Source organism: Phyllopteryx taeniolatus, chromosome 4 (assembly GCF_024500385.1).
Source record: "Phyllopteryx taeniolatus isolate TA_2022b chromosome 4, UOR_Ptae_1.2, whole genome shotgun sequence".
Classification (NCBI taxonomy): Eukaryota; Metazoa; Chordata; class Actinopteri; order Syngnathiformes; family Syngnathidae; genus Phyllopteryx; species Phyllopteryx taeniolatus.
Genome location: NC_084505.1, coordinates 33,258,814 through 33,270,138, shown reverse-complemented (window position 1 = coordinate 33,270,138; position 11,325 = coordinate 33,258,814). Strand labels below are relative to the sequence as shown.

The 11,325-nt window shown below is 41.8% G+C and overlaps 1 protein-coding gene across 2 annotated transcripts; it reads left to right on the top strand.

Moving 5' to 3' along the window:
* The first annotated feature begins 1,503 nt into the window (after positions 1 to 1,503).
* On the top strand, positions 1,504 to 10,730 carry akap8l (A kinase (PRKA) anchor protein 8-like). Of its 2 annotated transcripts, XM_061771895.1 has the most exons (14): positions 1,504 to 1,661; positions 2,339 to 2,377; positions 3,532 to 3,745; positions 4,631 to 4,755; positions 4,795 to 5,189; positions 6,510 to 6,624; positions 6,694 to 6,743; positions 6,865 to 6,886; positions 7,092 to 7,206; positions 7,318 to 7,459; positions 7,917 to 8,022; positions 8,119 to 8,249; positions 8,487 to 8,582; positions 9,872 to 10,730. In XM_061771895.1, the coding sequence occupies exons 1-14, from the start codon at positions 1,637 to 1,639 to the stop codon at positions 10,277 to 10,279; spliced, it is 1,983 nt and encodes a 660-aa protein (XP_061627879.1). In that variant the 5' UTR covers positions 1,504 to 1,636; the 3' UTR covers positions 10,280 to 10,730. The 2 variants fall into 2 exon arrangements, with proteins under 2 accessions (XP_061627879.1, XP_061627878.1); XM_061771894.1 differs by having other exon boundaries at positions 4,631 to 5,189.
* The last annotated feature ends 595 nt before the right edge of the window (positions 10,731 to 11,325 follow it).

The following is an 11,325-nucleotide window of genomic DNA, read 5'->3' as shown; positions in this document are numbered from 1 at the left end:
TGATTTCACTCTGACATCTCTCCTTTGAATGACCTCGCAGTTCTGAGGAGTTTGCATTTTCTCTCCGTGCTTGTGTGGGCTTCCTTCCATAGTCCAAAAAAAACATTAATGCTATCTTCATTGAAGACTCGAAATTGTCCGGGAGTTGTGAATGTGAGTGTGAATAGTTGCCTCCAGTTACTTGTAAGGAGCGGACCAGAAATTTTCGTGCCTCTCTTTGCCTCTCTTCGTGCCAGTACCGGAATTGTAAAACTCTGCTGCCCTCTGAAGGCTTAAGCAAATTCCTCCTTCAGGTCTCCATTTAGTGCCATTTCAAATTAACAGTATAAAAAAAACGGTTGTTGTTGTTATTGCTGTGTTGTTTTCTTAAGGGGACATGTAATGGAAAATTAGCATAACCTAGTCATAATAATATTCTAATAATGTTCAGCTAAGTTCAGCGAAGACCACTTATTGGGCTGAAAAACTATCAATGACATCATTGACTAATCACGTGGCCTCGACTTAGAAAAGAATACAAAAACTCACTAGTCCTGCAACCCCTGATTCCCACAAAAATTGGATTAACATATCTGTTACTGTTACGAAAAACAAATAATTGTATAGTCAGACTGTGGCTATACTCCCGCCTTGCCTCAGTCAACCTTGTAAAATGTGGATTTTGGCCTGTTTCGTGCCGCTTCGCCTCTCTCGCCTGCGGTGCGAGGTGGCAATGAATGAAGAGAGGTTTTCCCTGTTGCTGTGGAGGATACTGCATCTAAACCACTTCCCGGGCTGCTTCGTAACAGCTTATGGACTTGCACTGCTACTTATAATTTGATGTGATCAATGTTGCCCACATTGTTGGTAGCCATTGAAGCCTGATCATCATCCTGGAAGGTGGATTCCCTCCATCTGTGGTCCCTTCTCAAGGTTTCTTATTTTTCTTTAATTTTCTTTTTTTTTTTTTTTTTTTACAGATGTGGTGTTTAGTACTACGGAAGCATATTGCATTCACTTGGATAAAAAAAAAAAAAAACTCCTGTTTTTCTGAGTAATTTTTTTTTAGGGCTTTGTTTTTTAAATATTTTTTTTCTGTTTTTCTGAGTATTTTTTTCTGTTTTTTCTGACAAATGTTTTTCCACCTGTTTTTAATAATAAATCAATAAAGCCCTCAAAAAAATTACTCCGAAAAACAGGATTCTTATTTTTTTTGTCCAAGTGAAGGCAATACGCTTCTGTAGTTTAGAACATTAGATGTAATTGAATGAAAAGATCTTTATCTCTGTGAATGGTGACGTTTTGTTACATTACTATATACTTTATGTCCATAGATTATTTATTGTGATGTTTTTTTTCTTCTTCTATATTTTGACATTTTTCTGTTACTTTTGTGCACCAAAATAACATTGATTGACTGAAGACTTTGATGATCCTCGTGGTAGTTTGACAACAGCCCCTGCTCAAGAACGACATGTTGGCCACGCCCTTTCGCGGCTGTGTGACACAGAGAGTGACGTCATTGTAATCACGTGACGTGAGCCATTGGTGTCGTGTGCGTGGGTTTCTGCGCAAAGAAAAAAAAAATTCTGTTGTGTGCGTAAAGGAGGAACAAGCGCTTCTCGGCCTACTTGTGTTCAAAAGGCCAAGAAATACGATGGAAGGCAGAAACTACGGCTCAGGTAAGTACGGATCTATTGTTCGCGGCGTACGTAGTTATAATCATAGCCACTTGCTATGTATTACATCCATCGCTTTATATATTTATTTTTAGATGACCGTTAGCTGCTAGCCTAGCCCATTGGGAACATGCGCTGTATAGTGGAAGCTGCATAAGTTCTTTTGTTTTTTTGGCCCACAAATTAAAGTCTCTTTTTTGGGGGGTAATTGACAAATCTAAATTAACCTTTTTATATGTTAAAATGGGCGTTTGTATGAATGAACGTTCCAATAGCAGAACCGTTGTTAGCTCCTTCGTCAGAAAGCGCTAATGCTAAGCTAACTCGTCGGCAAGGCTCATTGTTAGCTTAGCCCTCAGCTTGTGCGCGTTTAGCACGTTTTAATGCTAATAGATAACACATTTCGTAAAGTTAATTAATTAGTAAGTGCAACAAGAGACATTTGCTACCGATATCAAAATGGCTGTCCGTACAAAATGTCTCCAAAGCTCGCCGTAGCTAAGCTTCACAGCATGATTTAAAAAAAAAAAAAAAACAATCATCGACGAAATGCTAACAATGTAGATCGTACTCTTTTTCTCCCAAGAAATGCATCTCCAGTTGCAATTCTTAATCCTAAATGTACAATAAATGTCTCACTTTTGGCCAAAATTTGACACTATTTTTCTTGAAACTTGCAGGTTTTTCCAATTGGGGTGGTGGAGGGTCTGGCAACAGAGGTAAGTGATTAAGTTTTAAAATCCTAAATTGTAGTATTTAATTAATTGTAGCAATTGATATTAAGCAACCAAGTGGTCTTGACTACGTTACGTATATAGCATAAATTTTCTGTTAGTGATTCCCTGTAATGTTAATTACAGTACAAATGTACAAAATACACTTAATCTAATGGAGTGGGAGTATATTTAAAATATACAGCGTTTGCTAATTTACTCAACTACAGATGGGTAGATTGATAAGTGGGGTACACGCATACTTATTTTTTTTTTAAATGTGAGAGACCCCAAATATGATCTCTTAATAGTGTGTAAGGGTACACGCATACTTATTATTTTTTAAATGTGAGAGACCCCAAATATGATCTCTTAATAGTGTGTAACGTACTCCAGTTGACCAACATAATACACAACACTAGGGATGTATCGATGGTGGTGATACGAAACATTTGTACAGTGCTCGGTACTGGTAAAATTCCCAGATACTATACAAATGACCAATACTTTCCGAGTGGCAGCCGTTTGGAGATGGAACACTTTGAAGCGACTGCAAATTATGCGCTGCAAAATGGATGCTTAACTCCTCAAGCAAGGCAGCCGCCATCCGGCAAGCACCTAGTTTCCTGAGCCCCGTCGACCTCTCTTCAATACGCTGCTCGGCTTCAGCTGAGCCAGTAGCACTCTCATCAGGGGGCAGCGACGGAGGTAACCGGCTGGGCAACGAACGCACTGTGGTGTGCCACGTTGAGTAAAGAGAAGCAAGCAGCACTGGTGTGCTAAAGTATTGTCGCAGCTGCTAGGACGAGGAAACAAGGATGAGAAGTGGGACCCCACACAACAGGATAATCTTTCAGGGACATTGGAGAATTAAACTTTTGCTGACTTTGATTAGGGTATGGTAAAATTCTGCCCGATTATCTGTATGTGTGTACCCTGTTTTAGATTAATATTCAAGTGGGGTGTTAAAAAAAAAAAAAAAAAAAAACACAATGTCTATTGGATCAGAGTCCACCATTTCAGAAAATGGATTATTTACCCATGGATGAGTTTCCAATGTGCTAATCATTCTCATTCTGACAGAAATCTCCCGTCCGGTTGGTGTATGAATGAATAGTTGACGTTATAGTTTGTCTATTTAATACTGTAATCTGTATTAGGTTCTGGGAACTTTGATCTATTTGGTGGGAATTATAAGAATTCCATGTCGGGTTACGGGGGCTACGGTGGCGGCAACTCCAAGAGAGGCCTCTCTGGGTCATCCATGCTGCACCAAAAGATAACTCATGCGGACGAAGTGATTGCCAAGATTAATCAGCGCTTGGACATGCTCACTCAGTTGGAGGGGGGCATGAAAGGGGGCCGAGGTGACAGGTAAGCCATTTTGTATTTATTTTTGCATCTTAGTTGCCTCGTCTGATTGGCCAAGTTCAGTTATCTCCTCAACTTACTCTTTGCTATGTGTTTTAAATGAGCTGTATTTAAGACACATGACCTATTAAAAAAATAAATAAAGCGGCAGGTTTTGTTTTTTTGTGACGAAAGCGACATGTCTCAACAGTCCAGAGACGACGTGTTCTGTTGCTCTTCACTTACGGTCCATTTTTTTAGTGCACATTCCAAGTCACAGGTGACAGTTTGCTTTTTCTAGCTGGTATCGGGGTACTTGATGTTGACTCATTCTTCACTTCTTGAACGTTGTTCTCTGTCTTCAAATTTTTTTATTTTACTTTATTCACAAGCATTGTTGTTCTCATCCATGTGACCTAACCTTGCGCTCTGGTTTTATGTTTCACACAAAAGATGAGTTTAAAGCTGCTGGCCTTTACGATACAGTGAATTGCTCATGAAAGGCTGTCTGATGTACCTATAACCTATGGGAAAAAACTCGTTGTTTTTGTATTCACTATAATCTGTTAGTCTCAAAGCACTACTGGCTCTGTTGGTCTGATCATTGTTCATCCTGTAAAGAGGAAGAAAATTTGCCTCACTTCTGGCAACACTGGTTGACCTCTGACTGAAAATATAGTTGGAAGAGTTCTTGTTAATATAACAATCAGAGCTGATTTCCTATATTTTACTGTAAAATACTGCAAGCAGACCATACTTTTGGTGGGTGTCCGTCTTGTGATCTGACAAGAAAATGGCAACACTGGAGGCGAATGAGTGTCATGTGGAGAAATCCAAACCTGACGGCCCTCCCTGCCTCCTGCCTTGCTCTCTGCTCTTCTCTATCAACCCTCTCCCTCCATCCCGCAGGTTTGGCCAGTTCGAGTCTTTCGACTCACTCTCCTCCTCCTCCCGAGATCTCTACAGATCTGGTGGCAGTAGCTATGGTTGTGATGATGGCCGTGGTGACAACATGCTGTTGGGCCAGCGAGGAGGCTCGGGCTTCGGGGGGGGCATGGGGCAAGGAGGGGGAGGCGGCTTCAACAGCCTCTCCTCTTCCTATGGAGTTGCTAAAATGCGACAGAATATGAGAGAGTCCTTCACCAGTGGCTCTGGTGGGGGAGGATGGGCCGGAGCAGGCCGTCGTTCCCCCAGAAGGGGCGGAGGTTCTGGGGGTCGAGGATCTGGCGGAGGGTTTGGGAGCTACAGGTCAGACCCCATGTCATTAGGCGGAGGTGGCCGGGGAAGCGGTCACTCCCCAGGAGGTGGTCGAGGCAAGCTCCCATCCCTCCTGTCCAACCGCATGTACTCAGAGAGTGGAGGTTTCCACCAGGGACCCTCCCAAGGGCCCCACGACTTTCCCGGGAGGCATTTTGGAGGGGGCCCACGGGCCGGCCGCCAGCGAGGCCGCAAGAGACCCCTTAACAAAGTAAGTACCTCCTGCCAAATTAGGAAGCCCTACTCAGATACTGGCCAAGAGCCTGTTCTGATTCCCACCTTTCTCAACCATAGACCAACTGGCAAGCCCGCCTTTCATGTTAGTGTCCACTCTGTGCCGACATTTAAAACATCAGCGGCCCCCCCAAACTGAGCCTACTATTTATTAACTAGATTCAATTGTAAATGTCAACTTCCTCATTGAATGCTACTCTTTTGTAAGTTAAACGCAACTTGTGCTTCTCACTGCATTAATTATTTTCTTGGTTAGATGTGCTGTTATACATATATCTTTTGGGATTCATAATTTATTTCATGCAAAAAGCTACTGTGTATATTAGCCAATGGAAAGTGAAAATGACAAAATTGTGGCCCCTTTAAACATTTTCAGTGGCATTTTACCCAAGTTAGAGGTGTTTCTTGAATTGTGCAGTGAATATAAAAGGTGGACACACCCATGTTCAAATGCCAGGTTTCTGTGACATAAAAAACAAATGACACACCAAGATAAGATAATCTCATTTTCCATAAATGTGACCTTCAAACTTGTAAAAGTCAGTTGAATTTTTTTTTGGGGGGGGGGGGGGGGGGGGGGGGCTGGATAAGCAAAAAAAAAACCCAAAAAAAACAGCCGATATAATGTTGTTGCCCAAGTACACTCTCATAACTGTGAACGTGGCTGTGTTCAGAATTAACCAGTCACATTCAAATTCATGTTAAATGGGAGTCAGCGCACACCTGCCACTGATTAACCCCAAATAAAGTTCAGATGTTCTCGTAGGCTTTTCCTGACGTTTTTGCGTTCTCACAGAAGCCAATATTTTGTGCCAACACTGACTGCGCTTTGGAATGGTACATAAATCCCTACACCTTGACTGTATGTGTAGACTTTTTATATCCACTGTATTGGTGATTGGCACGTCAATATAAATGAGTACACCCCAACAGATCTGTCAGAAAACCTTTCTTTAATACAACACACCCCCACAAATTTGGACCATTGACTGCAAGTACGATTTGAGATGTGCGTGCACAAAGATACTTTTCAAACTTAACTAATGTTCCAAAATCTAGTAGATACCAGTGAAAGTCTAGTAAGGCAGATTTTGATAAAATTGTAATCCACAGAAATTTAACTACAGGTGAGTGTAATAATCAAGTGTTCGTGTTCACTGATTAAATCAAATAAGGATTGTACCCTTTTGTTTAGCACTGATTTTTTTTTTTTGTGTGTGTGTGCTCAACAGCCAAATAAAATTGAAGCAAATGTATTTTTTACTCTATCTCAAGTTTGTTTGGGGTTCAACTTCAGCAGGTAAAACCACAAAATGATGTCCAGAAGAAACGAAAGCAGATGCTCACTCCTGCCGATGAGCCAGAATCTAAAATAAACAAGACTGAAAGCACCGACACTGGCGCTTCTCAAGGTAAGTTTTAGTCGTTTAAACTGCTGTGGGCCCATTAGAAAACAAGTGATCAACTTCTTGTCTGTGCAGTGAAAGCAGACAAAAATGGTGACAACAATGAGGAGCTTAATGCAACTGAGGTGAGTATCAGAACTAGACCACATGGGGGGAACAAATTGGGTCACTAGAACCGTGTCTGCATGTCTTTTGGCTCAACTGCCATCTGTGCCAAATGATTGATGGCCTTTTTGTACTTCTCAGGAGACTACTGATGGCGATTCAGGTGAGCAGTCTTTTCCCAATGCTTGTTAGTGAGGTTGAACTTTATCTGACAATGCCATGTGAGAAACACTGGTCATGACATTAGATACACCATCTGAAGCTCATGTAATCCAATGCTTTTATAACGATGGTAATGCTATAAATAGTTTTTGCTGATGGTGTCAGTTTCTCAGCACAACTAAGTTCTACTCTCATTTTCCTCTCAGGTGCGGCGAAACAGGATGAGGGCGCTGAGAAGAAGGCAGCACAGGACAAGCAAACTTCTCCCCGAGCCCCAGCCAAGTCTGCAAAAATGAAAAAGAAGAGGGGCTTTCAGGAGAGGTGAGCAAAAGAACTTTCTCTGGCCACTACCAGTGAGCATAAGCAGTTCTTCGTACTGCCGTTCAACATCAGAGCAGCCTTAAACAGCGACTTCTCATTTCCTCCCTCCAGGGTTATGTTTGCATGCTCTGTGTGCAAGTTTCGATCCTTTTACAAGGAGGAGATGGAACGTCATTTGGAGAGTCGCTTCCACAAGGACCACTTCAAGTTCCTCTCAGGCCAGCTGTCCAAGCCGACCACAGACTTCCTGCAGGTGATTGATTAGCACTCACCAACTCAAAAATAGTTATATGCTTCTTTGTGGTATTTGGATTTTAAGAAATTGCTTGTCCTGTTTTTACTGACTATTTCGAGGCGTCCGCTCTCCTCTAATAGACGTCGTGTTGGCCTGCTCGACCGATGTGCTACCTGTCCTGCTAACATTTACAGTGGGGTTGAAAGAAAAAGTACTACTACATGCAGCGCAGCACATTCTGAAATATAAACATTTCACCATTGGCTGAAATGTTTTGCTGGGAAAAACAGCATGCCTCATTCTGATAGAAAAGCTTTATCACTAACTGACAACTGGTACTCTGCTTAATATAAACACCCCTGACCACAGTATGAAGAAATAGTTCTTATACAAAAAAAATCCTCTGTGACTGAACAGAACAAATGTGCAGCACACAAGCGAAAACTTTAACTGTCTCTCACTGTTTGATTCCTAGGAGTATTTGCAGAACAAGTTCCAGAAAACGGACCAAATGGTCAGGCAGTTGGAGAACCACAGTGCTGCCATCTGCCAGATGTACAGAGACCAGGACCTCACTAAGGGTAGGTGACAGCAGCCAAGGAAGGGCCTGATGCTCTGATTAGAGAAGAAAAGTCAAACAATTGATGATTGCGGTTGTTTTGCATACTCTGTTGCAGATCTTGGCATGGAGCACTTCTTGAAGAAAGTGGAAGCTGCACACTGCAGTGCATGTGACATCTTCATTCCCATGGAGCTTCACCTGATTCAAAAGCACATCAAGTCCCACGACCACAACTACAATCGCAAGGTATATTGATGGATGCTTTTGAGTTGCGAGCTTTTTCTTATTTCATTTCCTTACTAACGCTGTATTGTTTTATTTCATATCATGTTCGTTTTTATATTCTGTATTACATTGTTTTAATGTCCTCGTTTTATGAAATGTTACGTCACTTCGGTCATCCCCATTTTATTTATTTTTAAATGTGCTTTACAAATGTAAGTGGATTGTGTGTCTGACGGACTGCCCTGTTTGCACTTCAAGGGAATGATGGAGCAATCGAAGAGAGCCAGCCTGTCTGTTGCACGCAGCATCCTCAACCACAAAGTCATTGGCAAGAAGCTGGAGAGCTACCTCAAGGTACAGTGTCATGCAGCTCAAAAGACTGACTTCCAAGGCTTTAAAGGGGAATAGTTTTCCACTATTTAAATCAGTTCATTAACAAAAGGTCGCTTACATTCTTCAGTCAAAATACATAAAGGATAAAAATGTTCAACATCTACTTGTTGCACTCTGGTTGACATCACTGTTTTGGAGGGCAGTTCTGTTACGCAAATGTCAAGTAAAGTGTTTGTTACTATGACAAGCTAGGGCTGGCCTGGGGCGTTGCAACGAAGTCCTGCCAAGTTGGCTTTTTTTTTCTGAACTGTTTTTCGAAAATGTCAATAAAATATAGTGGTGTTTTTGGAGACTGAGACCCAACTCTAGAGCCGATGTTAACCCTTTCATGTCCAGACTGCAAATGATTGGCACTGGTGTGAAGCCACCTCTGCCAAAGTTATTCATGTAACTACCCAATCCCCACCTTCCCATTGTCCCCAGGGACTTGTAAGAATACATTGTATGTGCCACCACTGGTCTAAACTCAGTATTCGGATTGATATTGATCTCGTGGAATATTAATTCAACAGATGAATTCATCAATTTGTATCCATTTCATGGGGCCGCCATATGTTCGGCAATGTCGCCCTCTGCTGTCGATTTGAAATTAACATCACACCCGTGGAACCAGCTAGATTCTTGCTCCTTGAGGCGTAAAGTAGACTACACGGAAATCTGCAAATGTTGAGTCGAGGCAACTGGACTGTTGTTCATTGAAGACGTTTCCCCTTTAATGCAAAAAGCTTTTTCAGTCTGGAATTTTCAGGTGTGGCGTCTTCCAAACCAATCAGTCGTTCACTCATTGGGTCCACTCTTCAGACTAGCCGGGCTATGTTTCACTTTTGACTGTGTACAGGGTGCATTCAAGGTTTGCCAACAAAAACGGCAAACAGACAAAAACACTTTCACCATCAATGAAATAAAACTAAAACCAAGATTCCACAAGATGGCGCAAAAGTAATACTTTTATTGCTTTGGCCTGAGCACAAAAAATAAATTGGATGAGTTTTTCAGTGAATAACTGAAGATAGGTCCCAAAAAGATCTGAATGTGAATTTTTAACAATTAAAAATAAAATAGCCCTACTCAAATTACAATACATTACTACAATTTAAAAACTTATTGTGCAATGATGTGATATTTTTTTTTTCCCTTATTGCTGCTCCCCGTTTGCCATTATTTTTGTATTACCGTATATGTAAATTTTTTGGCTAATTGAACCACACAGACAAAAGAGAGAGACCATAAAGCCTTGTTACTTTTTACAGGGAGAAAATCCATTTACTGGTAACCAGGAGGGCCAGGATGCATCCAACTCCATGGTGGTCGACGCAACAGAGGAACAGAAGGCGGCCGTCACTGTTGAGAAAGAGTCCGAAGCGGCAGAGGCAGCAGCCCAGCAGGCAGCTGAGGTGGAAGCAGCCGAGGAAGTAAAGATGGCAGACGACGAGAAGAAGGAGAAGGAGGAGGAGGCAACGCTGGCGGGCATGGAAGGTGAAGAGGAGGAGCAGGTGATGCGGGAGGGTGAGGCGGAGGAGGAAGAAGGGTTTGAAGTCGGAGAGGAGGAGGAGGAGGAAGGCGACGTCGAGGGATACGTGGTCCACGATGAAGTTGACGACGACGAGGACGGAGCGGAGGTGGCCACCGCTGTTGAAGATGATGAGCACAAAGAGTGACTTTTAGATTCATTCTCGATGGCGAATGAAGCAGACACATGACACACAACGAAACAATATGTAACCAATTTTTCACTTCCTTCCACATTCATGTTCGTGTATATACTTTGTGGAGTAGTTTGACATGCATTTGGAAAATGGCAGTTTGATACCAATCCATACTATACAAAAACATGTTTATTGCTTTTATTTTTTGTGTGCCTTTTTGTTCGTTAATCTTAATTGTCATTACTTTGTTCAATAGTTTCAAGGCAATTTGTATGTATAAAACAGTTTTGTCAGCCTACAAATAGCATTCTGCCCATTGCTAATATTAATGGTTAGTTTTTACCCAGCTGTCAACTTTTTTTGTTGTTTTACAGCCGGGGTGAATTGAACAATTGTCTGTTTCTTCTCAATATAAATGTAAGTATTCTACAGTGTCATGAATAAACTTGAGTAAACAACCGTATCACTCTTATGATCTTTCTGTTCCTTCAGTCCACATACAAAAGTATACAATCCTATATGTAGATAAGCCAAAACATTAGGTACACCTGAAATGAGCAGGTCAAAGTAGAAAGAACTCATCGTATAGTCCACCACCAGGTATGGTTTACCACAAGAGACAGTTATAACTGGGAATTCAAGATCATCTATTGAGTTTATTTTGCTCCTGACCTTTGTTAAAAGTATCTTGATTGCCTATATAACAACGGCCATTTTGCTCTCTGGACAAAGGTTGGTATACACTAAGAAAGGAATGAAACGGATGTATGATAGGAAAGTATAGAGACGATGGACAAAGCAATAAATAAAGGGGCTCATCGCCACTTAAAAGTTTGTATTAATGTCATGCATGACATGTCATTCAATGGCGTTGTATGGGGAATTAGCGCCCCCTTGTGGAGGCATCCTCTGCAAAGCCCACTTGAGGCCGACATGACCCAGGAACGTTTAACTGGCCTCAGCATCATAAACATCAACCACACAGTTGGGGAGCAGATACCGTACAAGGACATCATAGACTAGTTTGCATCAAAGGAGGCAAGCACATTTAGGGGGGG